This window comes from Portunus trituberculatus, chromosome 25 (genome assembly GCF_017591435.1).
Source record: "Portunus trituberculatus isolate SZX2019 chromosome 25, ASM1759143v1, whole genome shotgun sequence".
In the NCBI taxonomy this organism is placed as follows: domain Eukaryota; kingdom Metazoa; phylum Arthropoda; class Malacostraca; order Decapoda; family Portunidae; genus Portunus; species Portunus trituberculatus.
The window spans coordinates 6,664,301-6,689,443 of NC_059279.1; the positions used below are offsets into that span (position 1 = coordinate 6,664,301).

General features: G+C 42.5%; 2 protein-coding genes across 2 annotated transcripts; one reads left to right on the forward strand and one right to left on the reverse strand.

Annotated features, from left to right (window-relative positions):
• The first annotated feature begins 1,711 nt into the window (after positions 1 to 1,711).
• On the forward strand, positions 1,712 to 5,005 carry LOC123508713. Its single transcript, XM_045262593.1, has one exon. The coding sequence runs from the start codon at positions 1,936 to 1,938 to the stop codon at positions 4,696 to 4,698; it is 2,763 nt and encodes a 920-aa protein (XP_045118528.1). The 5' UTR covers positions 1,712 to 1,935; the 3' UTR covers positions 4,699 to 5,005.
• Positions 5,006 to 6,880: 1,875 nt separating this feature from the next.
• On the reverse strand, positions 6,881 to 25,032 carry LOC123508714 (U3 small nucleolar RNA-associated protein 4 homolog). Its single transcript, XM_045262594.1, has 13 exons — positions 24,875 to 25,032; positions 24,375 to 24,439; positions 23,074 to 23,252; positions 22,340 to 22,424; positions 20,973 to 21,067; positions 18,446 to 18,546; positions 17,706 to 17,824; positions 15,704 to 15,856; positions 13,577 to 13,647; positions 12,265 to 12,396; positions 9,714 to 9,848; positions 8,657 to 8,779; positions 6,881 to 8,326 (listed from the first exon to the last, which is right to left on the reverse strand). The coding sequence occupies exons 1-13, from the start codon at positions 25,009 to 25,011 to the stop codon at positions 7,649 to 7,651; spliced, it is 2,073 nt and encodes a 690-aa protein (XP_045118529.1). The 5' UTR covers positions 25,012 to 25,032; the 3' UTR covers positions 6,881 to 7,648.
• Positions 25,033 to 25,143: the final 111 nt, after the last annotated feature.

The window sequence follows — 25,143 nt, forward strand, 5'->3', positions numbered from 1 at the left end:
AGTGAGTAGGTACGGGATGTAAATCGAGGAGTTGTGACCTTGTTGTCCCGGTGTGTGGTGTGTGCCTGGTCTCAGGCCTATCCGAAGATCGGAAATAATGAGCTCTGAGCTCGTTCCGTAGGGTAACGTCTGGCTGTATGTCAGAGACTGCAGCAGATCAAACAGTGAAACACACACACACACACACACACATACACACACACACACACACACACACACACACACACACACACACGTAAAAGGGATGTGACGCAGTAAGATGGTTTACATCATAGGTACAACAATTTCTCTAATATTTCACTTTCATATCATTTTTCAGTATTTTTCCCTGCCCTTTCGAATGCGTCACTAGAAAGGCGGCGCTAAACTGCTAGTGACTGAAAAAAAAACTTGGGACGTGTAATGAAGGCTACCTACATACATTATCGCTGTTGTTGTTGTCATCGTCTAAAACTTTATGTATACAACGTGCGTGTGTTATTGTGAGTTCCAAAGTCAGACGGAAGCTGTTGAATATTATTATGTTGAGACGTGACTAAAGTGCGTGTCTGTTTTCCTGTTTTGTTGAGAGATCTGAGAAGGAAGGTCAGAAAAAAAACAGAACAAAGAAATGGGAAAAAAAAACATGCAGTAAACGTATATACATCTTACAGACAGACAGACAGACAGAGTGACACGTATACCAGACAATACACATGTTTAAACAGGTATACACAGATAAGAAACACACACACCACAGAGAGATTGGTGATATCAGCGGATCAACAGACACACGGTACGCGGAATAACTCAAACAGTGATGAGAGAAATAGATGAGCTATATGCAGAAACACACGCCAGAGTGATGTATATTTCTAGTGGGCGATGCTGCCGCCATCAAGGAGTTAAAGTAAGGCTGTCAGTCTCATCGCGGTAACTCCTAGTGTAACATAACCCAACGTAGCCTAACAGAGAATAGAACCAGACAAACGAGTGCTAACAGACAGGCAGACAGGCAGTCAACAAAATGCACGTGGATGAAGGTAATACATAAACACACACGTCTTAGATAGACAGGAAGGATAATAATAGAGACAGTCGACATGAATGTAACAGGAAGACAGCAAACAAAGACGAATTACATCGCCTCACACAACATCCGAAAGCAAGAAATGTCAACAGGAGTTTTTAGAGGAAGGGACTGCATTACCTGACGATCCTTTAGGGATTTTCCTATTGACCAAGACAGAATGAAGACAAATATAATTGTATGCAGGTCAGGGTGGGTTGGTTGGTTTTGGGGATCGTTTCTGGTTGTGCTCACTGGAAGAACAGGTTCCATCCAGCCACTTCCTGAGTCGTCCGTCACCTAACCAGCGTCTTCACCTGAATGGTTTCGTATTTTTGGGTTCAAATTTCCTAGTGCGTCAGTATCTAAGGACTCAGGTATATAAAAATAACTACGTGACTCCATTTCGTAATTCATAGCCTGTAGTAGTTTACCCTGACCTGCGGAAAGAAGAGACAACTTGCCGCCTCGCCTGGAGCCGGCCAGCCCCCAGACCCGTACTGTGACGCATCGTGACGTCATGTGGGAAAGTCCTTGTTCCGACCAGACATTATAAAATTACCGGGACTGTGCTCCACGCCCCTGGACCTGCTAACGTATTGGACTGTCCGAGAGAGAGAGAGAGAGAGAGAGAGAAGCTGAATCTTGAAGTTGGAAGAAAACCATGTGTACGTGAAAGTGAGAGGGTCGCGTCTGGCAGCGGCGAGCCCAGAGGAGGCGGGGCTGCGGGACCTCCTTGAAGTCCTTTTCTTCTCGCAGCCGCAGCTGCCTTGTGGCAAGCGTCCAAACGTCCAGTCATTCTCCAGACTTCAATTGGTGGAGTCACGTTGACTTCCCAGCGCTTGGACATCTATCGTAGTGACGGTCATGTGATGTGACTTGAGCGGATGAGTGCCTCGTGTTACCGCGTTGTGGTGGTGGCTGTGGCTGTGGTAGTGGGATGTGTCACTGCAAGCCCCCTGCAGCAGCCGCCACCCGAGGAAGCATGTCCTCTACGTAATTCTTGTCAGCATCGCAATGACACATCATATAGAGAAGATCCGTGTTACTGTGACTCTCTTTGCAACTCCTACGCCGACTGCTGCCACGACTCGGAGTACAGGAACGCCAGTCTGCAAACACGTGACGAAAACAGTGGCTTGAGGTGTGTTTCTGCCGCAGATGATGATGAAGTGTACGCGAAGGTGACGTGTGGGGAGGGGTGGAGTGACGTGGAAGTTGAGGAGTTGTGTGTGGGCGGGGGTGTGCACACAGACCCCATCTCTCGCCTGCTCGTCACCAGCACCACCACAGGGCACACCTACCTGAACTATCACTGCGCCATCTGTAACAACGACATCCACGGCCTTCGCATGTGGACGGCCAGCCTGTTTTGTGACCTGCCCCCGCACGCCGATGTTGACAAGAAGGATCTCGTGTTCCGGAATGACACTTGGGGCGTCTTTTGGGGAGATGCAGAGTCCCGGGAGCATCGTCCGTGCTTTGTGTCCTCGAAGATGCCGCGCGATATCAAGAATCTGACGAGGAGTTGCTCCAACGCAGTCAGCACGTGCAGCAACGACTGGCAGGACGAGGAGGTGGCGGCACAGTGCCACACCTACACTGCCGTGGTGTATGATGACTCTCATCGCTACAGGAACCCTCACTGTGCCATCTGCAACAATATAAGCGACTTTGCTTGCTATAAGATATACACTAGAGTTAACAGGCCCTTTGCTCTGCTGTTTGACTTCACGGATCCCAGCGGAGGCAACCTAGTGGGCTCGTCGTCCCCGTGCAACGCCACACAGGTCTGGGATCCTTTCTTCAAGCGGTGCAGGAGCATCGTGTGTCCCAAACCTGGCCAAGACTACAGGTACGGCAGGTGTGTGACCTTGGGTGATGCCAACTCCAATGAAGGAAATTTATCCACCCCCGCGCCCACCACTGCCGCAAACACCACCAACGAAACTGTTATCAGTGACAACAACAGTACAACCACCAGCCCCATCAACACCACTGCCTACCCCATCACTGACAATACTACTAGTGTCACCACCAACACCACCACTACCAACCCTGAAAGTCTCCCCTTCAACACAACTACCACCACCACCAGCCCTGACACTCTCCCGTCCAACATCACCACCACCACCACCACCACCACTACCAGCCCTGAAAGTCTTCCCTTCAACACATCCACCACCACCAGCTCTGACATCCTCCCATCCACCACCACCACCACCCCTAACACCCTCCCCTCCACCACCAATGCGACAGAGGTGCCCAGCACAACGCACTCCCCTGGAACTAACCTCAATATTAAGAACCCGATTGTCTTCCCCGAGGATCCCCCCACCACACAGCAGGTCCCTACCACGCCTGAACACCCAATTGTCTTCCCCGAGGATCCTCCCACCACGCCCCTACAAGATGTTCCCACGAATACCTCCAGCCTCACCTTCCCAACCACCACGCTCCCCGACACCACCCTGGACCCTGAAGCTGAGGTCTTCACCAACTACAGTAAAGAATTCCTTGAGTGTCTGAAAGTGCTACTCAACGAGGATGACTTCGTTGAGCTTTCCAACGGCACCGTGCACGTGCCAGTGTATGGCCGCACCTACAGCCCTCAGGATTACCAGAAGTACGGTGATGGTGGCCTGGTTGTGTGTCATATCATGGAGGAAGCTTCCGCCGAGACACGTAAATTCTCCGATGCCCTAGGCTGGGTGTCACTGGTTGGCCTGAGCCTCTCCTGCTTGTGCCTTCTGCTCCATATGTCAGCCTTCGCTCTCCTGCCGGAGTTGAGGAACCCTTCTGGCAGGAACCTCGCGTCGCTGTGCCTGGCGCTGCTGGCTGCCTACATCACCATGCTAGTCAACATGGTGTCGAGGACGAGAGCCACAGGCTGCGTTATTCTGGCGGTGGCCATGTATTACTTCTTCGTGACTTCCTTCACCTGGATGAATGTGATCGCCTTCGACGTGTGGTACACCTTCCGTCTGACTCAGCGGCAGCTGCGGGTGTCGAGCGGAGCCCAGTGGCACAGGTTCATTGCCTACTCCCTGTACAGCTGGCTGCTGCCTGGGGCCGCCACGGTAGTCCTGGTGTTGGTGGACCAGATAGAGCCAAGTGGCTTGCCTGAAGAGCTCCTGCCACGCCTGGGAAAGACGTGGTGCTGGTTCAGCCACCGCAAGGCGCTGCTAGCATTTTTCGCGGCGCCCATGATGTTCCTCATCGTGATGAACTTTGTTTTCTTCGTCAGCACCGCCGTCATCATCACGCAGACCAGCAGCACGGCGGCGGCCTCCTCGGCGCGGGGCAACAACCCTCGGGGCCAGTACAAGATGTACCTGAGGCTTGGGGTGCTGATGGGCTTCACTTGGGTGAGCGGCATCGCGGCGGGCTACTTGGACTTGGAGGCGCTGTGGTACGTGTTCGTGGTGCTCAACACGTTGCAGGGTGTCTTCATCTTCCTGGCCTTCACTTTCAGGACCAGGGTATGGCAGGGCATGGGCGCCACATTAACCAAATTGGTGCAGCGAGGCCTGTCCAAAGTGACACGCCGCTCCCCGCCGCCTGACATCCAAGGCTTTGAGTTGAGCCACACGCCAGAGACCACATCCGCCTCCTGCTACACGCCTAGCAACTCCCTGGAGGACTACTGATGCGGCACCACCTCAGCTCTCAGCCCTCCGTCCGCTAGGCCCGCGGGAGTGATGGCTGCAGGCCGGCACAGAGGTGCTGACCAGCGGCCTGCCACGTACCGTCAGGCTGGTGTTCATTTTGCCAAATACTTTATAATTATGTAACCTATATTGTGTAATATTTATATTTTGTATCTTATAAGTGTACAGTTGTAAATAGCTAGTCTCATTAATCATGCAACATTCATATAGACGCTTCATATTGTAAACTCCAAAATGCCTCACCATCCCCACAAATGCTTCAAGACTGAATAAATGAGAAACGTGACTCTCTAGGCATTTCCTTGACCTCGTACCTAAATTATGGTATTCTAGTCTCTCTCTCTCTCTCTCTCTCTCTCTCTCTCTCTCTCTCTCTCTCTCTCTCTCTCTCTCTGGGTAAATAGCGCCGATCAAATCTTGCTGTACCGTGACTCGCTACTCTCCGGCATTTACGCTTTCCTTCATAACACCAAACAATAATATAACTTTAGAAGAAAAACTAATAGACCTGCTTGTAATATTTGTCTCCTTGACCGTTTAACTTGCTCTCAAATGATATTGTTTTATCTCAATCCTCTGCCTTTCATTTTTTTTATTCACGCAAGGTTCAGTTGACGTTATAAAGTTCTCAAGAGTGCTTTCGTGATTCTCTGGTTACAATTTCACTTTAAGGATATTCTGTGACATGAGTGAGAGGAAAACACATTTGGACGTAATTGACTGTATCTGTGGTCTTTCAAAACAATTCCTATGACAAAGTTTACATTTCTCAGTGCTGACCTTGTTTATATCTCACAACAAAGTAATAACTTTCAGAGACACACACCATATGCGACTTTTAAAAATTATCCCCGTAATAGCGCGAAGGATTTCAGTGTCTTATTTTTGTTCTATGTGCTTCATGGTTACATCAGACAACACAGTGACCTTCAGAAGCCGCCCCTAGGACCCCACCTCTCGTTCCTCCCACGTTATGCCCACAACCGGTCCCTCCCACGCACCACCACCAGTCACTCGCCTCTCCGCTCGCTCGTTCACTCAGGATATTAATCATTACTGTATATATACCGTGGGATTCTTTTTTCGTCAGGGTGTCGCTCACTCCTACGTGCATCAGTCCCACTTGTTCCTGTGTGTGTGTGTGTGTGTTTACCTAGTTTAACCGAGTTGTATATTACAGGGATCGAACGGGGCTCATATTGACCTGTCTCTATATCGACTTCTTTTTCCAACTTTTCCTTAAATTTATGTACACTTTCTGTTGTTACAATTTTATCGTGTGTGTGTGTGTGTGTGTGTGTGTGTGTGTGTTGGCGTGTGGAGAAAAGGTGAGATAGAATTATGATTGTGATTGAGGGTGGTGTTGGTGGTAACAAGGACAACAATGATAGTAATAATAATAATAATAATAATATTATTATTATTATTATTATTATTATAATTTAACAATAATATAACAATAATAATAATAATAATAATAAAATGATAATAAAGCGGTTCATTCATATTCTGAAATCTTGAGAGAGAGAGAGAGAGAGAGACCTTAATACTAATGTCTTACAGCATTTCTCTTTTATCGCATTCAATCACTCCAGGCCTCACGCACTTCCTCCTCTCCGTGCTTACAATTTGCAACCCCGTCACCTCCACGACCACTGAGCCGCTTACCTGCCGCTCTCACCTTCAGCGTCTCCCACACACACCCCACGCAGACCTTCTCCTTGTGCTCTCTCTCTCTCTCTCTCTCTCGTAAAGAATGTTTGTAATACCGTATATGGTATGAGAGAGAGAGAGAGAGAGAGAGAGAGAGAGAGAGAGGTGGAGCAGGGTGAGAGAATGTCTTATATTGAGGGGTTTTTTTTTCATTAAACATTTTTTTTTTTTTTTTTTTTTTTTGCTTTCGTTTTCGTAGTTGGACAAGTTCTGTTAGATCGTTTTTTTCTAGTTGGACAAGCAGTGTTTCCTTTACAGTGCTCTCTGTATAACTGGACTCTCTCTCTCTCTCTCTCTCTCTCTCTGTGTGTGTGTAGGGGTGAAAGTCAACAAACATTTCTGACCCAAGGAAGCAAGGAAGCAGGAGGATTGGAATAATATGAAGACACAAAACGCAAGACACAGACAGGAGAGCTTGACAAGGAAAAAAATAAATAAATAAACTCAATACAATGTAACAATTTAATCCTCACATTTTCTTACATCCTTCACACAAATCATATTACAACAGATAATGTTTGTAATAATTCATGATCTGTTTACCTCCTTCCTGATTCCTGTTCTGTTCCTCCCACAATTTATCCCTTGTGATGATGATGATGATGATGATAGTGACAATGTTTTATCTATACACCTGACCAGCAGAGGCAGAAAGGGTTATACAAATTACCACACACTCATACAGTCATTTGAATTAATCAGAAGACAAAACTTTTTTCTACCTGGATGTTGCCAAAGTGTTGGTTGATTTTTTGACCCGGGAATTTCAAAACACTTTGTGACAAAAATGCATGTACCTTAGCGTATGCATCACCTTGAAACACAAACACACAGCCCCCGATGGAAAGGGGTACCTTGTGGACAACCCTATAATAATGACAATGATACAATGATGTGGATTATGAATAAGCTAACTATATATTGTCTGACGGTAATTGCTGTTTTGTTTTGGTTAGTGATGTGTTGCGAGTTTATTTTCTCTCGAGTGTTTCTAGTCTCTGTCCCTCTCTAAGGAATTCATAACAGGATGACGTACAGCTGGCAAAGTTGCAATGTTTGTCTACGTCCCTTTTCTGGATGTTAAAAGAATGGTTATCTGCTGCCTTAGTGACTCATGGTCTTTAATTACAGTGTAGTTTAGAAAATTGGTGATGAATGATGAATGAAAAACAATGATGGATAAAAAACATGAAAATTGCACTAAAATTGTCTTAATTCACGTGCCACCATACTTCTTAACCTTGAGTGGTGAGGGCAGCCTATCCATTACCTGCAGGGGATTCAACTCCACACTCACCACAGCCTCTCCCTTCATCTGGCTGAACAGTAACACTTGGTTCGGTCTTCTGATAACACTAAACTTAGCGCCTATCCCTGCCTTAGCCCCTTTCCCCGGACTTGAGCCAGACGTGACTTTCTTAACCTTAGGCGCTTTTTCCTGACTCACATCAGCCGCCTTCTTGTCTTTCTGCACCACCACAAAGGCTGACTCGTTGTGGAGGAGGATCAGGTCAGGGCGGTCTGGATCAAAGCTCACTCTCAAGATCACCGAGTGTTTCTTGGCCAGCTCTGAGGACGGCTCGTTGAGGTGCTGCCGACAGAATGCAGTATAGCATTGCTTGGATGGGTCATATTCCTTGATGCTCATGTCTGCGTACACTGCCACCACCTCCTTCGTAAGTGGGTGGATCCCTACGGCTGTGCAGGGAGAGCTGTGCCCAGGGAGGACAGAAATTGTTTCTTTCTCAATGTCAAAGATTGTGATGATATTCTTGCTGTCCACAACAGCGAGCATCTTGCCTTCCAAGTCGCAGGTCATCTGGAGAACGCTGTGTCCTGGACTAAGGGTGAGCTCTTTCTCCAGCTCAGCCTTACTCCCTGACACATTAATTATCTGAAGTGGAATACAGCTGCATTAATCCAAATGCCACTTACTGTTTCACTACAATAAACCTGAATCATTTCACTGAGCCAAAGAAACTAAACAAGCACTTAATGATTTGTAGTTACTCTATGAATTTTTGTCAGTCACTAGAGTCTCATATTCACAACTTAAATCAGAGAAACCACATGTGTTATCTTATAGATACTGCATTTCACCCATTACAGACACAGAGACAGAAGAGACACAGACACAGACAGAGACAGAAAAGACATGCACAGACTAAAAGACATATAAACACAGAAACAAACACACACAGACACAGATAAATGAACACAGTACCTGAATGGCCCCAGTGACAGCAGCAGAGACCAGTTTTCCTTCACTCAGCCACAGCATCTGGTGACTCTTCTTTATTTCTTGGCTCACCTCTTTCACTCGCTGTACCCGAGGCTGCTTCCCAGACTGCCAAGGGAAGAAACAGTCACCTTCAGAACCATTACTTCAAGTTTAATAAGGGAAATATTCCTAACAGGACAAGAGCAAGGAAGAAAAAGCTACAATAATCACCTTCATCCCCCATCACTAAGTTTACAAAGGGAAAGATACATAAATACAAGGACAAGAGGTGAAAAGAAAGAGAAGTAGCATTCACCCTAATTTCCATCACTACTAAGTTTGCTAAGGAAGAGATACATAATAGAAGGGGCCGCCGTGGTACAGTGGAACCATGCGTGCTTTGGTGTCCGAGGAGTCTCCAAGCGTACAAGTTCGAATCGTGTCCACGGACCGAGTGTATGAGGGGCTTCCTCAATCAGGGCAATGGTTTCCTATCAGGTGGGCTTATAGATAGGAGCTAGCCCAAAAAGTAGCCCCTTTAGCCTATAAATTCTCATGAAAAGCCCACATGGTAAAAAAAAAAAGACGAACTGAAAAAAAATGGGGAGTAACAGTCACTCTAATCCTCATCACTTTAAGTTTACTAAGGAAAAGATACATGACTAAAGGACGAGGCTGAAAATAAAAAGTACAGGAGGTAACAGTCACTCTCTAATTCCCATCTCTAAGTTTACTGAGGGAAAGATACATAATAGGAAGACAAGAGCTGAAAAGGAAGGGGAGTCACTCTAATCCCCATCACTTTAAGTTTACTAAGGAAAAAATACATCAAAGAAAGACAAGAGCTGAAAAGAAAGAGGAGTAACAGTCACTCTTAATCCTCATCACTTTAAGTTCACTCATGGAAAGATACATACATATTAGGAAGACAAGAGCAGAAGAGAAAGGAGAGCAGGTCACCTTCATTCCCATCAACACTAGGTTTACTGGAAAGATCTATTAGTTGAGGCACACATAAGGGTTAAGAATCCCATCTCCTTTAAATCCAGATCCCTCTTACCGCTGGTGGAGTGAAATGGTAGATCCGGAGGCTGCCCTGGACGAGGTATGCTATCCACCGTGCCTTGGGAGACACGGCACACCACTGGATCACCTCGTCATCTTTGCCTTGCAGTTCCAGCAGCTTTACTCGGTCCTGTGCAGAGGAACACAAAGCCATGAGTGGAACTGCATAATGAAGGGACACTGTGCTGGTATGACAGGAGGCTTAGGAGGATGAGGAGGAGGTGGTGGTGGTGGTGGTGGTGGTGGTGGTGGTGGTGGTGGTGGTGGTGGTGGTGGTGGTGGTGGCAGTGACAGTGACCTTATAATGGGTTCTAATTGTCCTTCAAAGGTGTAAGGAAGATATGCCGTGCCAGCTCTTCCTCCCTTCCTACCTACCTTCTATACGCCCAGTCGGCTTCGTTATACCCCCCAGGCAGGCCCTTGTTAAGTTTTGGATCTCCGCCACCACGAGGCTTCGGTACCACGAGGCTTTGCTACTGGCCTCGACTTCTCCCACCATGAGGCTTCGGTACCACAAGGCTATACTACTGGCCTTGGCTCCACCCTTTCCGAGGCTACGATGTGAGGTTACGACGAGGCCCAGGCAGACACTAGCCTACCGCCTCCTGGTACACACCTTGTCTCTCTTCGAGCTGGTTCCTCGTCTCACCAGAAGAGCAGCCAGCCTGGGCTCCTGCTGCTTCTCTCCATATCTGCATCTGCCACCGCTGTCGTCTCCCTACTGCACACCAGCTTCTGGACTTCACCTCCTGGCTTGTTGCTAAGTGGATTTTCACTGGTGCGCCTTACCCCAGTGACTCAGCACGCCGTCCTTGCACACGACAGCAGTGGTTCGGTTATTTGTTATTGTCTGTGTTAACCCCTTCAGTACCGGATGTGTGTTTTGTGACACGTGCGTGTCACGGCTGAGTTCACGCACCAGGAACCGAGCGTGCTCCCCGTGACACGCACATGCCACGGTTATAAGCTGTGTGTATTGAGGGCTCTCAAGGCCTCGGTTTCTGGGTTATTTCTACCCACGTGGTGGCAAGTGTCTGTGTTTACAAACATAAGGCTGCAGCCATTCGTGGGACGGTTTGAAACGTCATAAACTTTGACCAATGAGTTATTGTCAGTGCTGTGACGTAATTTGTGAAGACCAATCATCATCATATATTTTTTATACATCATATTTTCTGACCTACGTATGGCAACACATGCTTGTCGAGTGCCGCAATGCGATATTCTCTAGCTTCTGTTCAGTGCTGCCTGAAGTTTTTTTGTGGTAGCACGCGTGGATTTACTTCGCAATTATGGATATCTCTACAACTGACAGTGAAGATGAATATGATGGTGGGACAATAAGTGAATTTGAGGGGTCTGATGGCTCAATGGAAGGTGATACTTTGTTTGATCCTGAAGCTATCAGTGATGTAGAGTGATGCTAGCAGCGGCGACGAGAGTATTGAGACGTTGTCCGTAAGCAGTGGCCTGTCATGCAGCCCTCCTGCCTCACCCCCCACAGCTGATGGTAGACAAACAGATTTCACACTTCTTTCAGACCCATTCTCTGACACCAGACCTAACCCTCTACCTACATGTAACACTGATTTTCCTGATGTACATCCTAGTATTATTCTACATCATGAAGCTAGTGCTATGAGTGATCTACACTGTTTTCAGTTATTCATAGGGAAAGATGTGATTGCTGCTCTATGTCTCTGGACCAACACATGTGCTGCACATTTTTTTTTACTCAAATGACATGTTGTGGGGTTTCTCTGATAGAAAACATAAAAATAAATAATATAGTGTGAACAGAGTATTTGTGAGAAGAAGCTGAAGACTACCGCACGGACGATGCGGAGGAGTGCGTGGGCAGTCGGTTCGGCAGCGAAACGTCTTGTTTACATAAGGTTGACGGGTCGGTAACAATGGGGTTAATACACTCATTCTGTTTCGTCTTGTTTTCCTTTCCCAAGGGCTAGACTAACTAATCCTGGCTTAACATCATTTATATTTTGAGGGCAAAAGATCGTGGCCTCCCGTTTCCCTCACAAAAGGGTTAATTAAATTTCTCCACATCTGTTTTCCTTCCTTAAATATGTTGTCAGGCTCAGTTGTGGAAGTAATAGCCATGTATGATTGCTGGCATCCTATGTACATAAAAAAATAATTAAATAATTAAATAAATAAAATAAGATTAAATTAAATTAAATAGAATAAGAAAAAAAACAAGAAAAAACAAAACAAAAAAAAATACATGACAAGAAGACAATAACAAGATGTTGAATGTGAATTACAAGAAAAAAGCTTAGTACAATGAAAGACATACAATGATAACTAAAAATTAAGACAGCATACATAATAAACAATGAGAGAGAATTAAAAATACAGAACATTAGAATGATGGCAATATTTAATGGTGATATCAACAATACTAATGATGATAACAGACCAACAACAACACTGAAGGACAGAAGCACAAAACAAGACACAGCAGAACAATGACAAGAGTTTTACCATGGTAATAATAGTCATGAGAGAACTTCCTGTCAGAGCTTTACCTTAGTGACTGGGAGGAAGGTGCCTGATTTTCCCCCTTTCTTGGAAGACGCCCCAAGCCTCCATAGCTCCACATGGTCACTGTACTGCAGCAGGAGTGACTCAGCCTCCCGGGCCACAGAGATGGAGCCAAGCTGTCCAGGAAGTAATAGTCAGTGAACAGCAATAACTCTGGAACTCCCTACCTGCTTTTGTATATCTATCTGTCTACGAGGAAGGTTTCAAGACATTTATCCCATTCTTTGAGATAACTCTCTTGACCCTGTTTGGGGACTAGCATCTCAGTGGGCCATTTTGTTTGACTGTTTTTATTGCCCTTGGCCACTTTTCCTCTCTTACATAAAAAGACTAAATAAATGAAAAAAGAAGTAATGGATTCGAGTTTGAAATGTTAAGTTTGAAAAGGGATAAAGAGAGAAGAAGGAACTGATTCTCAAACAGTGATAAGTGAACGTAATAAACTCAGTAATCAGGTTGTTAGTGACAAGTCATTAGGGAGCTTTAAAAGAACAGTAGATTAATTTAAGGATGAGGATAACAGATGGAGGTAGGTAGGTACATTTCTTACAGGGACTGCCACGTGTAGGGCTGATGGCTTCCTGTGGCTTGTTTATTTACTTTTGTTGTGATATCAAAGGGGTTATAGCAGCACGGGGAAGATAAAAGGCAGAAAGGCAGAGAAGCAGTGACAAGTGGATGGATGCTCTGGTGTGGTCAGTGGAGGTAGAGGAGGTGAACATGTTGAGGGAGTGAGGCAATGGTGTCAGTGGTGAGGCAGGCACTGTGATAGGATGTATAAGAAAACAGTGACAATGCTTGCAAGAATGTGAGGATCAGCTACATAAGTTCTGATCTTTGAAACTTATCCATGACAAAAAATTGTAAATCTGCCTCTAACATGTATGAATTTTTCCATTTAATAATAAAATTCATGGGACAACAGCTGATGAAATACACAAGCACTGGAATTTAAGAATGAGTATTGTTTCTTGAAAGCTATCATTAAATAAAAAAAATGTAAATCAGCATCTACTATACATTTATGTTTTTCCTATCTAAAGTCACAATTCACTGGGCAACAGCAAACACACTTAACCCCTTACTATTTGGTGATTTTATACAGCTTCAGAAACTTATGTGGGGACTAAAATAGTGAAGACTCTGAACATTAATCTTCTGACCCCCATAGACCCTTCCTAATGTAAATGAAATTATCTATTCATACACAAACTCATGGTAAAAAAGGAAGGAAAGCAGAAGAGCAATAGCCCTCAACACTCTCATGTGCACCAGGCAAGCATCAACACAACTCACAGGAGGAAGAGCCGGGAACTTGCAGACAGTCCTTGGTGGGAAGTAACTCAGTGTAAGGATGGTGTCCACGCCTGTCAGGGAGAGAAGCAGGACAATTATGTTTTGATGATCTAAGAATACAATATAAGAGAGAAATAGTGTATGAAATATAGAAAAAAAGAGGAACTCAGTGGAAGAACTTATGGAAAGTGCAAAATAAGAAGACACTGGACAGAGCAGGAAAAAAAAAAAAAAAAAAAAACAATACAGACAAAAAGTATTACTACAGAAATGCTGATACAAACAAGGCCAAGCTTCCCAATCTACTCCTGACCTAACCAGCATTAACACTTGAAACATATTGAACTGCAGAATCAAGATATATTAATTTAAAAATTTTGCTGCCTCAGAAACACTCTTACTGACTTACTGATTGATGTTCACTGGAGTTTTTTATTTATTTATTTATTTATTTATTTATTTTTTTTTTTTTAGAACAAGGTCTTTTGTGAGATTTTACGAGCTGAAGGAGATAGGTTTCTTCCTGTTCATTTTGCTCCTGTCTCGCCCCTATGTGTCAGCTATACCCAAAGTTTGAAAATATTTGAAATCCATAAGATGCAGATGAAGCTTAACTAGTTCTACCAAATATCTAAACCACATTCTTTTCACAATTCCTTTCATATGGACTTAATCTCTCAATGGACTATGCAATAATTCAGAGCACAAGAAGTAATGGATGAAACTTTTATAAGCATCTGCAAGAAAGAAAGTATAAAAAGAATAGATTTGGCAATTTCTGGCCTGTACAGTGTTTGGAAATGGAGTAGAAGAAGCCTCAGTGAGAGACAACTCGTACACCTTGAAAACTTAATGACAGTGAGGAGACAGGCCAAAGGCAGTGAAACAGTAAACCATCTCTGTATTCTCCATGATAAAACAACTGAAGAACTAAATTAATAAAACTGTTACATTTATCACCATTGCCATTACAAGACAGAACAGGAGTTAAGAGCTGCTGATGGAGGAAAGATGAGGGAGGGCAGGAAGAAAAGGAAAGAAATGGATAGATAGAAAAAGAACAGAGGGAGCAAGAAAGAAAAAATAGAAAAGATGAGGGTGGCCAGGATAAAAAGGAAAGAAATGGATAGAAAGAAAAGAAGAGAGGGAGCAAGAAAGAAAAAAAAAAAAATGAAGTGCCAAGCCAGTTTGTGTAAGAAGGAAAGGAGAGAAAGGTTCAAGCAGAGGCATTTCATCTTTGGAATACACACAGAGAAAGAAACACTGAAAGAAGGAAAGAGGAGAAAAATTGTTTCTGGCCAACCAAACTATGAAGGAAGGAAGAAAACAGTAGTGAAGGATCCAAACACAAACACAAACTCATCCTAGAATTGGCACAAAGAAACAGACTGGAAAAAAAAAAAAAAGGAAAGAGAAGAAAATAAGTCTCTAGCCAGAAAGATCATGTAGGAAGGAAGGAAACAGCAGTGAAGAATCAAGATAAACATCTCACTCTCAGAATAGAAACAAAGAAAAAGATTGAAAAAAGAAGGAAAAAGGAAAAAGGAAAAACAAGACTCTAGCCAGCTAAATCCTGCAGAAAGAAAGGAAACAACAGCGAAGGACTGAAATACAAGCACATCATTCCAGAGTAGACACAAAGAAACAGATTGAAAAAAAAGAAAGAAAAAGGGAAAAAAAAAGAAGAGAAAGCAAGACTAGAGCCAGCCAAATTGTGTAGAAAGGAAACAACAATGAAGGATCCAAACACAAGGACATTATCCCCAGAACTGACACAACGAAAGACTGTAAAAAACGAGAAGGAAAGAGGAGGAAAGAGAAAAAAAACTATGAATCTTTAGTCAGGGAGATTGTGTAAAAAGGCAATAGTAGAGAATGGTTCTTCTACATGCACATCATCCCAAAATAGGCAGAAAGAATGACCAAAAGAAGGAAAAAGGAGAAAATCATGTCTCTAGTTAATCAGATTGTGTAGGAAGAAAAATAGCAATGAAGAATACATGCATAAGCAACTAAATGGACTTTTTTTACTCTTTCTGTTGCCTTTGGCCAGCTTTCCCCTCTTACATATAAAAAAAGAAGACAATAAATATAAGAAAATAACAAAATAACAAAAAGGCATCTCACCCCCAGAGTAGACACGATCGGTGGCAGTGACAACGAGGGCCCGCACGTCATGGGTGTGTATGGATCGCTGGATGCCCTTAACCCACATCTCCACCTTGCCCTTCTTGGTGCCTGTCTCCACGCGGCTCACCTGAACAATGGTTGGGTCCACACCTGAGGAAAAAACAGACTCACAGGTGGAAATAGGCGTGAATTATGGAAGGGTTGGGAAATAGAAAGCTTGTGGAAATAAATGATGAATACACAAAGTTAAGTTTACATCTCAGAAAAAGAAGAGGGAAATGGGAAAACTTAAATTAGATGGAAATAGATGATGAATATACAAAGTTAAGTTTGCATCTGAAAAAAAAAAAAAAAAAAGAGGGAGGAAAACTTAAATCAAGTGGAAACAGACAAAGAATATACAAAAGTTGGGCCCACATCTCAGATAAAAAGAGAATGAGGGAAATAGGAAAAAGAGGGAAATAGGAAAAAAAAGAACAAGAGAAATAGGAAAACTTTACTGAAGGAGGAATAAGAGATTACTCTATTTTACAGAGAAGGATGAGGAAACTGCAATTTTTCATGAAGAGTAAGAAGAGCCCCAAAGGAGAAAGAGGAGAAGATACCATTAACTCTTGATTAGTGCGAGTTTGAATATCACAATTTCAAATTAACACAACTTGATATTTAAGGAGATATGATTAAATAATGTGATTTATTCAATTTAACGTGGGTTACCTCAACTTGATGACATCACACACACCCACGCTGATTCTCGGGGAACTGCACTGAGACACTTTGGACTTAGATGTATGTTTTGTTTGGGTATTATTTCATTTCTTGACCTAACTGCTGGAACAGGCTTTATTTCTTTGCTTTACATTACTGAGAAATGGTAAGGTTAAGTTAAGGTGGGTTAGAATGGATAGGTATTGACTGTGTTGAAAACCCATCCAGTTATGCAACAATAGTTTGCTCTGGTGTACATGTAGTCAGTAAATAAGCAAAATCTGAGTATGAGTGAAAATCGCATTCCTCATTAAGTCCTCCTCTCCCAGATGAAGAAGTTCTAAAGAGAGTAATACATGCCGAGGGAAGCGGCATTTCAATAGTAGTTTACTATCACTCAATGCCACGGAGTCAAGGTGATCCTTGTGGCATGATCACACAAGAATACAAAGATATGATATCCAATATTGCAGACAATAGAGGGGCAGAAACACAATTATTGTGGTGAAAACAACACACAAGCTAAATGGAGCCACAAGAGGAAGTGGCCGCCACAGATCAGTGGCGGATGATTCCTCATCTTTGTTTTTGATGTTCGATGCAAGATTTCACTTTGTGGATCACAAAATAATCCTTTCTTGGTGGTAAGGCTTGTGAAAAGCTAACATAAATGTTTTGTGGACAGAGGACCATAAGAGGTGACTTTTTCTAACAGTCCTCACTTCTCACTCAGTCTTGAGCTAACCACATTTTGAGTGAATCATTTCTCTGCATTTTCACTTAGTGGCACCCCAGTGTCCTTCAACCTCCTCACAGGAAAGTGATTCCAAGAAATCGAGGAAGACTGTAACCATTGAAAAGAAATTGGAAGTTTTAGATCATTAAGCTCAGGTAGAAAAGACTTCAGTGATTGTTAATGCAACAGGACTAAGGGAAAGCACGTTGAATATCAGCAGAGCTAATAAAATGAGAATTTTTATTCTTTCCATGACCTAGTGATGTACATTAATAGTTTTTAAGGTTTGAGTAACAAATCCCTAAAATAAGCAGACTTTCCCAGTGGCCAGGAACATAACCCCTCCTATTACCATTGTTTTATATGGAAAAATTATGTTTAAATAACAGGATTTTGAATAATGCGACGTCTCCAGGAACATAAACCTAGCGTTAATCAAGAGTTGACTGCATCTGTATTTTACTGAGAAGAAGGAGAATGTTACTATCTTTACTGAGGAAAAAGAGGAGACAACATTATTTCATGACCAGTAAGGACAACAAGCTTTCAACTCACCAGCAACATAGACAGACTTCTGATCGGGACATACGGTGAGGGCGAGGATGTCCGCCTTGTGAGTATGGACACTGTGGGTGACAGTGCCCAGCTCAGCATTCCAGAAGCAGACCCGTCCACTGCAGAGGAATGACACTTTACTCCCTCACAGTCTGGCTTCCTTTACCACAGTACTGAGAATTGACTTCCTGTGCTCCCCAAGGTGTTACTAAGTGGTGTACTGGCTCTTGTTTTGTTTCATGTTTATTTTATTTTACTTCTTATTTTTATTAGTTTTATTTATGTTTTTTTGCTATTATCTTCTGCTTGTTTTGCATTGTTTTATTTTGTTGTTTTGTTATCATTTCATTTTTTTTTTTTTTTCGTTTCAATTAATTTTTATTGCTATTTTTTTTACTTCATTTTGTTAGATTTTACCTTGTTGTTTACTTTATCATTAATATTTTTCTTTTCTTTGTTTGGTTTTACTTCACAATGTTTATTTATTTCATCAGTGCTACTTTTTTGTCTATCAATTTATTCATCTATCTGGTTTGCTATACAAGATATGCTCTGCTCAAGGTTTCAAAAAGGCTGGCAAAAAATGGTTCACTCAAGGCACCACTCCCACAAAAAAAAAAAATAAATAAATAAATAAATAAAAAAGATAGACCATCCCTTACTCCAGATCACAACAAAACTAACAAACCCAAATGAACCCAACACAAACCCAAAGACACCCAACACAACCTAAGCCTTACCTGGAATCACCACTAACGAGGGTCATGTCATCCAGAATGCCCACACACCACACAATGACCTCATCCTTCCTATCGGCGGCACCCAGGCCACACCGGGCCACCTGCCGACACAAACACACAGCTTAGCACCTCGGAACTCTATGTCACTCAGGGGAATAATATCAGGAACAAATGAGAGTCAGAGAACAAATGAGAAACTTAATGAGACTTGGGGAGCAAATGAGGAACTTAATGAGACTTGTGGAGCAAATGAGGAACTTTCTACAAGACTTGGGGAGCAAATGAGGAACTTTCTACAAGACTTGGGGAAATGAGGAACTTTCTTGGGGAAAATGATTTCTACAAGAGAGGAACTTTCGACAAGACTTGGGGACAAATGAGGAACTTGGGGAACAAATGAGGAACTTTCTACAAGACTTGGGGAGCAAATGAGGAACTTTCTACAAGACTTGGGGAGCAAATGAGGAACTTTCTACAAGACTTGGGGAACAAATGAGGAACTTTCGACAAGACTTGGGGAGCAAATGAGGAACTTTCTACAAGACTTGGGGAGCAAATGAGGAACTTTCTACAAGACTTGGGGAACAAATGAGGAACTTTCTACAAGACTTGGGGAACAAATGAGGAACTTTCTACAAGACTTGGGGAGCAAATGAGGAACTTTCTACAAGACTTGGGGAGCAAATGAGGAACTTTCTACAAGACTTGGGGAACAAATGAGGAACTTTCTACAAGACTTGGGGAGCAAATGAGGAACTTTCTACAAGACTTGGGGAGCAAATGAGGAACTTTCTACAAGACTTGGGGAACAAATGAGGAACTTTCGACAAGACTTGGGGAGCAAATGAGGAACTTTCTACAAGACTTGGGGAGCAAATGAGGAACTTTCTACAAGACTTGGGGAGCAAATGAGGAACTTTCTACAAGACTTGGGGAGCAAATGAGGAACTTTCTACAAGACTTGGGGAACAAATGAGGAACTTTCTACAAGACTTGGGGAGCAAATGAGGAACTTTCTACAAGACTTGGGGAACAAATGAGGAACTTTCTACAAGACTTGGGGAACAAATGAGGAACTTAATGAGACTTGGGGAGCAAATGAGGAACTTTCTACAAGACTTGGGGAACAAATGAGGAACTTTCTACAAGACTTGGGGAACAAATGAGGAACTTTCTACAAGACTTGGGGAGCAAATGAGGAACTTTCTACAAGACTTGGGGAACAAATGAGGAACTTTCTACAAGACTTGGGGAACAAATGAGGAACTTAATGAGACTTGGGGAGCAAATGAGGAACTTTCTACAAGACTTGGGGAGTAAATGAGGAACTTTCTACAAGACTTGGGGAGCAAATGAGGAACTTTCTACAAGACTTGGGGAGCAAATGAGGAACTTTCTACAAGACTTGGGGAACAAATGAGGAACTTTCTACAAGACTTGGGGAGAATATGAGGAACTTTATGACTCAGGGAACAAATGAGGAACTTTATGACTCAGGGAAGAAAATGAGGAACTTTGTCAACTCGGGGAAATAATGTGAGGAATTTACGGGACTCGGGAACAAATGAGGAACTTTATGACTCAGGGAAGAAAATGAAGAACTTTATGACTCAGGGAAGAAAATGAGGAACTGTATGACTCAAGGAATAAAATGAGGAACTTTATGTCACTCGAGGAACAAATGAGGAACTTTGTGAGACTCTGGAAATAAAATGAGGAACAAAATGAGGAACTTTAAGAAACTCATGGAACAGAATTAAGAACATTTTGGAACTTGGGGCAGCTACAAAGGAGGAATAAATGAGGAACTTTATGAGACTCAGGAAACAAAATGAGGAACATTTTTTAACCTGGGGAGCAAATGAGGAACTTTGTGTCACTTAAGGGAATAAAATGAGGAACTTTGAGAGACTAGGGAAACAAAATAAGAAACTTTATCATTCAGGAAATAAAGTGAGGAAGTTTGTCACCTGGGGAACAAATGAGGAAGTTTATGAGATGCCAGGAATAAACAGAAAAACTTTATAACACTCAGGAAGCAAAATGAGGAACAAAATGAGACTCAGAGAACAAAAATGAGGAACAAAGGAGGAATTTTTTGGAATTGGAAACAAATGAGGAATTTTTTGGAATTGGGGAACAAATGAGAAATTTTTTGGAATTGGGGAACATATGAGGAAGAATGAAAAAGTATCTCAAAAATTAAACAGAAAGTGAATGGGCTTTTCTTTTTAGATTATAAATGAGAATGATGGATCTTTATTTAATAGAATTTGAAAATGAGAGAGAGAGAGAGAGAGAGAGAGAGAGAGAGAGAGAGAGAGAGAGAGAGAGAGAGAGAGAGAGAGAATGGGAATGAGAGAACAAGAACAAAAGCAAGAACAAGAATGAGAAGCAAGAATGAGAATGAGACCGAGAGAAATAGCAACATGACACATATGAAGAATCCTGTTTAATTAAGCCACCATATAATTTCCAATGGATATGTAGAACTGCTCCAAGACAGTGCAAGAATCATGGTACAAACCCGCCCTTCCTTCAGTGACCACACCCGCACACAATTCACCGAGCCAGTCACTATATAATCCCCACTGATGTGCCACGCGATGTGAAGAATACGACCTGGTGCGGAAAAATAATACATGAATAGATGAAAATAGTAAATATATAATCATAATTACTGTATTTGATGGCATATAGGATGCAACTTTCTTTCCAAAATCAGTCAGCGTCTAATATGCGAAGTTCAAACCTCCCGTAGGCTAATCTGTCTGATGCTCACTAACCTTGCTTGCGATCAGCACCTCTAGCTACTCTGACTGCATGCATCATTATTTCATTACTGATATTATCATCATTACCAATATTATTACTTTAAAACGAATTAACGTAGAATTGCAAGCAATCTAACCTATGAGGCTGTGATGTATGTTTACAAATATCAGCTGTTTGGAACCCTGACTTGATGCCATCTGACGGTGAGGAGTAACAGCAAGTTCATGATCATGACAAAACACATCAACACCCTCACTGTTATGGCAGCAGGAGGAAAAAGATCAAGCTATACAATCTCCTACAAACTATAAGTGATAGATTATGCCAAGGAGCATGGCAATTGAGCAGCACCAAGGACTTCTGGGCCACCACCTACAGAAGAAATTATACATGTACAGTGACAGCAAGAATACCAATTGAAGAGCACAAGGAAAGGTAAACATAACCCTCATTGCCCAGCTCCACATCAGCCAGAACTTGAGGATGACATTTCTTTTGCAGCAATGTTTTTGCTTGGGTTATGTGCTGCTAGATTGCTTTCAACAGTATATGCTTAAATACACTAAAATTTTCTTTTCCTAATTTTGAACTTCTGAAATGGGGAAGCATTTTATATACCCATGTATCTAATATGCCATCAAATACAGTATTCCCTACCATCAATATTTTCTCACATGTAAACAAGGTATGAATAAATGAAAATGGTAAATGTAGAATCATAATTATCACTCACCTATAATATTTTCCCATATGTCATAAGTGAAGCAACCTGATAGTGATTTCTGCTATTGTGTATGTTCTTCTAAGTCTTACACTCTCTGATTTGATTCTCTGTTGCTGAGTTTTGTTAGGAAATATTCAATAGTCAATAGATCAAAGGATGTAAGATTATCCTTGTGTATATTCTTCTCAGTCTTACACTCTCTAATTTGACACTATGCTGCTGTGTTTTGTTAATAATCTAATAGTAAAAGTACAGCAAATTTAGAAAAGAACTGGAAACTATTCTCTCAAGACCACTCATTGAATAACAACACAGAACAAACACAAAACAATGAAAGTAAATACATAGCAGATCAATACAAGAACAATGATCAGGATGTATTAACCAATTCATACCTTCTTGTTTCTCCAGCGCCCGGTCGTACATAACTCCACTGTCCACCACATCAAATATACACACGTATCCTCTCTCCGTGCCAGCCTGTGAGGGAAAGGAGAGGAGAATCACACTTGGTTCCTCTAATACACTAGTCAGTACTGAGTGTCTGTGTGTGTGTGGTGCCTATAATCACAGAATGCACTTGTGCTTCTCTAGGTGTAAAAATTAATGAAAACTGTCCTGAAATCTTGAGTATTTTCTTGGCTAATTTTTTTGGATCTGCTTGGGGCTGGCATCTTAGTGGGCATTTGTTTAATCGTTTTCATTGTCTTTGAGTATTGAGACACACACAGATTTATAAGACTTTTTGTTTGTTTCATACTGACACCTGTTAATGTATGTCTTATTTTCACCTGTCTAGTGAATTTTTCAGTCAAAACATTTACATGACAATACTGCTTTGTCATAGCAATCACACCAAGACACCAGAAGCCAGACACTTATCCATTAATTTTTGACAACTACTTTTGACTCTGTTTGGGAACCAGCAGTTCAGTAGGTCTTTTTCTTTTCTTATAATTTAGTTGTTCCAGCTGGTAATCCTCTTAAAAAAGAAGATAAATAAAAGACTGTTGATAAGAAATAAATTTCTTACACAATAAAGACAAAAACTTCAAGCAACGTGAGAAACGGAACCAACAGAAGAGTTTAACAGCACCTTTCCTATAAATTCTTGCCAACATGTACTTACAGCCAATTTTTTCTTGTCCTTAGAGAGTGCGAGGCACCACGTGGGGCCACCGGTGATGGGGGTGCGAAGCGTGACTTCCCGAGAGGCCAGGTTATGCTCCAGCAGGAAACCGTGGAGGCCAGCACTGAAAAGCCTGCCTTGGCACCACACCATCGCCTCCACAGAGCTGTCGTTGTCCCCTGCAGTGAGAAAACTTCACTGAGGATGGTGAGATGGTAAGTTGACCAAGAAAACTCTACCATCCTTTGTTTTCTTATCACCTCTTACTTGTTTTCTTATATTAGTGCTTCCTTTTTTGTGTAAGAGGGAAGATCTGGCCAAAGGTAACAAAAGCAATTAGCTAAACAAAAATGTCCACTTAGATGCCAGTTCCTGAACAGGTCCAAAAAAATTACCCAAGAGAAAGGGAAATATGTCTCCAAACCTCCCTTTTAAATAAATTCAAGTCATAGGAAAAGGGAAATACGAAGCAGGTATTGCATTCCAGAGTTTACAGAGAAAGGGATGAATGAGAGCACTGGTTAACTCTTGCAATAGAGAGGTGGGAAAAATAGAGAGAGAGAGAGAGAGAGAGAGAGAGAGAGAGAGAGAGAGAGAGAGAGAGAGAGAGAGAGAGAGAGAGAGAGAGAGAGAGAGGGGCCTTGTCCAGCAAAACTGCAAGAGGAAGGAAGGCATGCAATCAGTATGATCAGAAGAGCAATTGGCATGGATTTAGTAGTAGACGATGGCAAGAGATGCAACATTGCAGTGGTGATAAAGGCTGAAGACAGTCAGTCAGAGGAGAGGAATTAGTAAGAACAGAAGCCTTAGATTGATTCTTATGTTAGTGCTGAGTTGAAAGAGAACTCTTCATCTATATTAACACATGTACTTGGCATCCTTGTACCTAGATTTTTTTACCTAGATGAGGCTAGAGCCCAATCTAGAAGCAGATGAAACCTCCAACCAGAACTATATTTGAAGACATCTAGTTAGATGGCATAGGGTTGGCTGATATGCTTTCATCCAGACACCATAGAAACAATTCACACTAACTCATATAGAACATTACCCCGAGATAAATTGAGTTGGCGTTTGAATGCAATGACAGGAACTGCAGTAACAACCTATGAACGGAGATCCTTCCAAACAGGCATCACCCAAATTGAAAAAAAATTGAGCCGTGGCTTCAGTAACATAGATCTGTGTTACCTTATCATACCTCTGTTACCTCACTTATTGCCTAACTAAAACAATCAGGGCAGCCAACCAAGTGAGTCAAGTTACATATGGCTAATGCTCAACACCAAATAGTGCACCACCTGGGAGGAACAGCTGCATGAAGGGCCGGCTCCAGCAGTTCCATATTTCAATGTCTCCATTAGTTCTGGAAGGCAGAAAGGAGGAAAGACACGGTTAGTTGATATCTTGATATGTTTTAAGTGTAGGAGCAGATCAGTTCATGCTCACCTAACCGCTGCTAATGCTTGGTGACCATTGCAGCTTGACTGGAGACATGTGCTCATTGCAATCCGTCTGATATTGTCATGTTACCTCAACATCCACGAGGTGCAAGAATAATGCAAAAATTGTAAACTCAACATTTAATTACATAAATTATTTACCACAGACATATGCTATAAAATATACTGCAAAGCTTTTAGAAAACATATCACAGGTTCTACGGATCAACATGTACTGGGGAAGTGGCACCTCAAATCATGAAAAAAACAAATAAACATGACACCAGCATGGAATCAGAGAACATTTAATTTCTCCACTACCATTCTTCCTGCCTCTTTTTAGCATTTATTTGACCCACCTGGACAGCGCCAATCTGCTCGTCGCGTCGTCGTAGCTCATGCAGTGTATCGCCTTGGGGTTGAAGTCAAAGAAGCGAACATTGTGTATCGTGTACTGTGCCATGCTGCTTTGTTTACAGGCGACACACTCAGCCATTCTCTCTTTACAACGGCACCTGGCACCACCTCATGTTGCTCTCCAAAATCCTTAACTGTATTGTACTGGGAGAGAAATGACTTGTGAAGCATTATAATGGAAGGAAACAATAAAAACAAGGAATGGATAGCC

Bases quoted from the DNA above. Each gene is read 5' to 3' on its own strand.
- LOC123508713 (XM_045262593.1), top strand. From the start codon at position 1,936: ATGAGTGCCTCGTGTTACCGCGTTGTGGTGGTGGCTGTGGCTGTGGTA.
- LOC123508714 (XM_045262594.1), bottom strand. From the start codon at position 25,011: ATGGCTGAGTGTGTCGCCTGTAAACAAAGCAGCATGGCACAGTACACG. The intron at 23,253-24,374 runs GTGGTGCACTAT...TTCTCACTGCAG, and splicing joins CATGCAGCTGTTCCTCCCAG to GGGACAACGACAGCTCTGTG. The intron at 18,547-20,972 runs GTTTGTACCATG...TTGTGTCGGCAG, and splicing joins GGTCACTGAAGGAAGGGCGG to GTGGCCCGGTGTGGCCTGGG.